We start from the raw sequence: 6,159 nt of genomic DNA on the forward strand, positions 1-6,159 counted from the left end.
AGAGACGGGGTTTCACCATGTTGACCAGGATGGTCTCGATCTCTTGACCTCATGATCCACCCGCCTCGGCCTCCCACAGTGCTGGGATTACAGGCTTGAGCCACCGCGCCCGGCCGAGTGTTGCTCTGTCATCCAGGCTGGAGCGCAGTGGCGCAATCTCAGCTCACTGCATTCTCCGCCTCCTGGGTTCAAGTGATTCTCCCGCCTCAACTCCCAAGTAGCTAGGATCACAGGCACCTGCCATCATGTCTGGCTAATTTTTATATTTTTATAGAGACAGGTTTTCACCGTGTTGGCCAGGCTGGTTTTGAATTCCTGACCTCAGGTGATCTGCCAGCCTTGGCCTCCCAAAGTGCTGAGATTACAGGTGTGAACCACTACACTGGGCCTGTGTTGTTCTTAAGTGTTTGTAATCCTTGAACTTTCTATTATTCATGATAAAATTATGGAAAAATTTTTTCAGAAAACTTAACTGGCCAGGTGTGATGGCTCTTGCCTGTAATCCTAGAACTTCGAGAGGCCAAGGCAGGTGGATCACTTGAGCCCAGGAATTCAATACCAGCTGGAGCAACGTGGTGAAACCCCATCTCTGCAAAATAACAAAAAAGTTAACTGGGCTTGGTGATGCACACCTGTAGTCACAACTATTCAGGAGGCTGAGTTGGGAGGATTGCTTGAGCCCAGGGAGATCAAGGCTGCAGTGAGCTGTGATCGAGCCACTGAATTCCAGTCTGGGTGGCAGTGAGGCCTTGTCTCAGAAAACAAACAAAAAAATTAACTCATGGTCATAGAGCTCTTTATTGACAATTATAAGGTACTGTTTAGAAACTATTTAATCACAAAGCAATATCATGAAACATGTAGGGAACAGTTATTTGGAGATTTACTAGTATTTTTAGTGATACCAGTTAATATTTTAGAGATCCAGAATTTGATTACAAAAACCATTTGATTTCTAAAACCATAATGAGCTTACTGAGAAAATGTTTTATAGATTATTTGAATTTATTTTTAGATTCCTCACTTAAATCTTTTTGTCCTTTTTTTAAATCTTAAAATATTATATCTATTATAACCTATTATTTATATAGACTAGTCTGTTACCATGGAAACAGCAGTCATATGAAAATTTATGTTTTCTTAGATGCTAGCACTGATTTTGTTTTTATTTTTATTATTTTTTCCACTCTGTGGGTTGTTACATAAGTTTGATTCCTAGGTTTTTTTCATTTTTGCTCTATGAATCTTGTTAAAAATAGCAGATAATGGCTTCTACCTATTATAATAAACTTCATGGTGTAGTAATTGTGTTTGATAGACATTTATAAATTGAGTCTTATGTCTTGCTGTTTTATAAACTAGATTTGAACTAGAAACCTGGTTGCCATATATAAATCCAGTGTATATAGAGGAACAATTGCCAAATTGTCATATTTAAATCATATATATATATATATATATATTTTTTTTTTTTTTTCCAGACAAGAGTTTTTTGCTCTTGACTTGCCTAGGCTAGAGTACAATGGCTTGTTCTCGGCTCACTACAACTCCGTCTCCAGGTTCAAGTGGTTCTCCTGCCTCAGCCTCCTGAGTTGCTGGGATTATAGTTGCCTGACACCATGCCCAGCTAATTTTTGTTATTTTTAGTAAAGACGGGGTTTCGCCATGTTGGCCAGTCTGGTCTCAAACTCCTGACCTCAGGTGTTCCACCCACCTTGGCCTCCCAAAGTGCTGGGATTACAGGCATGAGCCACTGTGCCCAGCCATAGGTATTTTGAAATATATTTTTAGTTGTCATATTTAGATAGATTTGGGAATATAGGGTGATAACATAATGTAGGAATGTTTTAAATTGTGATTTGATTTTTCAGCCCCTCAATTTAATTTAGAGACATTACACCACATCAGAAAATAAGCATGTATGTTTGCCCTGGAAAACATATTCTGACTTTCTTAAATGTAGCTTTAGAAGTTTTAATTTATTTAGTATAATAAAAGTAGGTCTGGAGCTGTTGCAAAAGGCATGTCTTAAGGTTAAGCAATATTACGTTATTTCTTATTTTGACAGTATCATTGGAGTTTTCTTGGTAAACAAAAGATTCTGTAATATCATCTTAAGGAATTTTTGTATAGAGCCTTTCCTTAAAATTTTAGTCTCATATTTATTTGTTTATGTCATTTACTAGTTAGAATATTCTCCTCCAAGGTGGTCAGGATATATTTTGGGAGCTTGTAATATTGATAAACATTTATAAAACATGATTTAAGGTTATTACCATTGAGACTAGTAGTAGATTGTAATTATCTCATAGTCTACGCTGATTTGCATTTGTAGATTTATGGAGGTTTTTTTTTTTTTTTTTTTTTTTTTTTTTTTTTTTTTTTTTGTTTGAGATAGAGAGTCTCACTCAGTTGCCCAGGCTGGAGTTCAGTGATGTGATCATAGCTCACTGTAGCCTCTACGTCCCAGGCTCAAGCAATCCCCTTGCCTCAGCCTGGTGAGTAGCTGAAACTACAGGCATGTACCATCATGCCTGGGTAATTTAAAAAAAAAAATTTTTTTTTTTTGGTAGAGATGGAATTTTGCTGTGTTTTGTAGAGATGAGGCTTCACCATTGCCCAGGCCGGTCTTGAATTTCTGGCTTCAAACAATCCTCCTGCTTCGGTCTCCAAAATTGATGGGATTATAGGTGTAAGCTACCACACCTGGCTAGAATTTTTGAGTTAAATTATAACCTACTACCTTATAATGCTTGGTTAAATTTGTCTTTTCTATATATAAATATAATTGGCTATTTTCTTTTTTTTTTTTTTTTTAAGGCAGAGTTTTGCTCTTGTTGCCTGGGCTGGAATGCAGTAGAGCGATCTCAGCCTCTGAGCACACCTCCGCCTCTGCCTCCCAGGTTCAAGCAATTCTCCTGTCTCAGCCTCCCGAGTAGCTGGAATTACAGGCATGCGCCACTATGCCCTGCTAATTTTGTATTTTAAGTAAAGACAGGGTTTATTCATATTGGTCACACTGGTCTTGAACTCTTGACCTCAGGTAATCCACCTGCTTCAGCCTCCCAAAGTGCTGAGATTACTGGCATGAGCCACTGCATCTGGTGTGGCTGTTTTATTGTCATATTTGGACTTACATATCAACTTTGACCATTTCCAAAATTGGTAAATTTGATCATTTTCTAGCTGTTGATCATTTAATGTCTTTATCTATAAAACAAATAATCATATTATCTTAAAGGAAACAGTTAAAAATGAATCTTGTGGTTCTCTTCAGACCTGAGCTTATGGATGATGATTATTCTTATTTATTTTATTTATTTATTTATTTATTTATTTTGAGACGGAGTGCAGTGTGGTGATCTCAGCTCATTGCAACCTCTGTTCTCTGGATTCAAGTAATTTTCATGCCTCAGCCTCCCCGAGTAGCTGGGATTATAGGTACCTGCCACCACACCCGACTAATTTTTGTATTTTTAGTAGAGTTTTATCATGTTGTCCAGGCTGGTCTTGAACTCCTAGGCTCAAGCAATCTGCCCACCTCAGCCTCCCAAAGTGTTGGGATTACAGGTGGGAGCCATGGCGCCTGGTCAATCTATAAATTCTTACCAACAAAGTAAGATTATTCTTCCTTTCTAAAAATGTTTCAACCTGCACCTTTAAAAAATAGCATATATAAGCTTTCAGAGTGCTGAGATTACAGATAACATTTATATTTTCTTTATCAGGGGAAAAGAGTTTCTTTTTACAAACGAGCCCAAATCCTTGTAGCAGATACATGGAGTGTACTGGAAGGAAAAGGAGATGGCTGCTTTAAGGACATCTCCAGTATCACCATGTTTGCTGATTATAGATTACCTCAGGTTCTTGCTCATCTTGGAGCCCTGAAATACTCTGCTGAACTACTGAAGAAGCTTCTCAAAGGTTTGCAGCTTTAAGTCATTCTTTGTTTTACTGTGAATTGTTGAGTCTTGGTTTGGTTTCTTTTACAAAAGGTCTCCTTTATTTTAAAAAAAGTACTATTCATTGTTCATAGTATATGTAAAGGAAATGCAAAGACAAAATGTGGAGAAAATGATTTTTCTTTTTGTTTACACTGTGAAATGTGGATATTGTAGAAAACTGTGCTATTTAACATTATAATTTCATAGCCTAATGAAACCTAAGTTTATGTTGCATGAAAGTATGTAACACTGACAGTTCATCAGGTATAGTATTTGAAAAGCGTTAATTAAGCTTAAGAGCACACTACATGGTGATATGAAGGATAGGCTGAAAGTTAGGTAATATGAATCAGATTTTGAGTGAAGAGACTCCAAGGTCTGTACTGGGTTATCTTACACAAGTCACTGACTTCTCTAGGCTTATTCACCATTATTGGCTATGATTATTGATGTCAAGACTAGGAGCCTTACGATTTATAAGCATAGGTAAATTGGGTTGAAAAGTTTGTATGAAAATTAGCTTTTTGTATTTTAAACATTTCCTTATATGAGGAAAAGAAATCATATGATTTTCATGTTAATTTCTCTTTTAGGTGCAACATTTTCTGCTACTATTTTCTTTATTTTATTTTATTTTAAAAATATGTTGCCCAGGCTGGTCTCCAATTCCTGGGCTTAAGCAGTCTGCCAACTTCAGCCTTCCAAAGTGCTGAGATTACAGGTGTGAGCCACTGCACTTGGCTCCTTTATGTTGTTGTCGTTGTTTTTTTTTTTTTTTTTTTTTGAGACAGAGTATTGCTCTTGTTGCCCAGGCTGGAGCACAGTGGCATGATCTCAGCTCACCGCAACCTCTGCCTCCCGGTTCAAGCAATTCTCCTGCCTCAGCCTCCCAAGTAGCTAGGATTACAGGCATGCGCCACCACGCCCAGCCAATTTTTGTATTTTTAGTAGAGACAGGGTTTCTCCATGTTGGTCAGGTTGGTCTTGAACTCTCAACAGGTGATCTGCCTGCCTTGGCCTCCCAAAGTGCTGGGATTACAGGCATGAGCCACCACGCCCGGCCCTTTATGTATTTTTTAAGAGAAGTAGATTCTATGTTTGAATAACTTCCTCTTTTGAAATAGATTTGAATCTCCCCAAATCAGAATAACACAGAATATAAAGGTATCATTATTTCTATAGTTGGCTCTACTGGGTTTTTATGCTGCCTTGGGCAATCTATTTTGTCTTCTTTTCCTCATTCAAAAAAGAACATACTATTTTTTTTTGTCGTCATGCTCATGTCAAGTGTCATTAATCGTTGGATACCTTTAAAAGGGACAATTAGTGTTTATTTTTCATACGGCCATATCGAGCTTTTTTTTTTTTTTTTTTTTTTTTTTTTTGTTTTTTTTTTTTTTTTTTTTTTTTTTTTTTTGGCCCACATATGTATACACTATTCATTCCTATCTCTGAGCATTCTTTTACATGATTTCTGTTGTCCAAATTTTCTTTTTATCAATTCAACTCCTACACCTACACAGAGGCTTTACTCAAATTCTGTCCTCACTTATAGTGATTTGTCCATCTCCTTCTGAGTTTTTATAGCACTTAATTGTCTCTGCTACTATGAGAAAAACCCTAGTGAGACAGGATCATCCAGCATGGTTGTACAGAGATGTCAGAGTTTTCTTCTCTCATTCATTTCAACTCCAGAGGCTCTTTTCCAATCTCTTTTGGCAGCCTTTACTGCCTCCATTTATTTCTTGCTTCTAAAAGGGTACTCTGCTATCCTTAGCTAGTTTGATATATGGTAGACAAATTCTTTTGCCACTTAGTTCATTTAAGCAAAATTTGGATTTTGTTTTCCAAAAAGTATTTTACTGCAAAACTAGAGAAAAATAAACAGAAACTATAAATGTAACAGACATAAGTATAGTGTACTGATTTTTAAAAACTACCTTAAGTGAAATCTAGGACCAGCTTAGTTTGACTGGGTGAGGTAGGACATCCTTAACTGGCTTCCAATGGTGCTTCCAAACTTGAAGATATCCTTCATTTCTATTCCTTCCCTTTTCCCCTCATCTGGGTATCTCTGGGACAGCTCTTGAAAGTCCTACCGGGCCGGGTGCGGTGGCTCAAGCCTGTAATCCCAGCACTTTGGGAGGCCGAGGTGGGTGGATCACGAGGTCAAGAGATCAAGACCATCCTGGTCAACATGGTGAAACCCCGTCTC

General features: G+C 37.6%; 1 protein-coding gene across 2 annotated transcripts in view; it reads left to right on the top strand.

Annotated features, from left to right (window-relative positions):
* CUNH9orf64 (chromosome unknown C9orf64 homolog) overlaps positions 1-6,159 on the top strand; it is a 15,576-nt gene that overhangs the window by 5,120 nt on the left and 4,297 nt on the right. For both annotated transcript variants that reach the window (XM_017508548.2, XM_017508549.2), the window contains one exon: positions 3,729-3,924. In XM_017508548.2, coding sequence (XP_017364037.1) covers positions 3,729-3,924 — 196 coding nt within the window. The remainder of the gene's footprint in view (positions 1-3,728; positions 3,925-6,159) is intronic.

Source organism: Cebus imitator, unplaced genomic scaffold (genome assembly GCF_001604975.1).
Source record: "Cebus imitator isolate Cc_AM_T3 unplaced genomic scaffold, Cebus_imitator-1.0 Scaffold394, whole genome shotgun sequence".
Taxonomy (NCBI): domain Eukaryota; kingdom Metazoa; phylum Chordata; class Mammalia; order Primates; family Cebidae; genus Cebus; species Cebus imitator.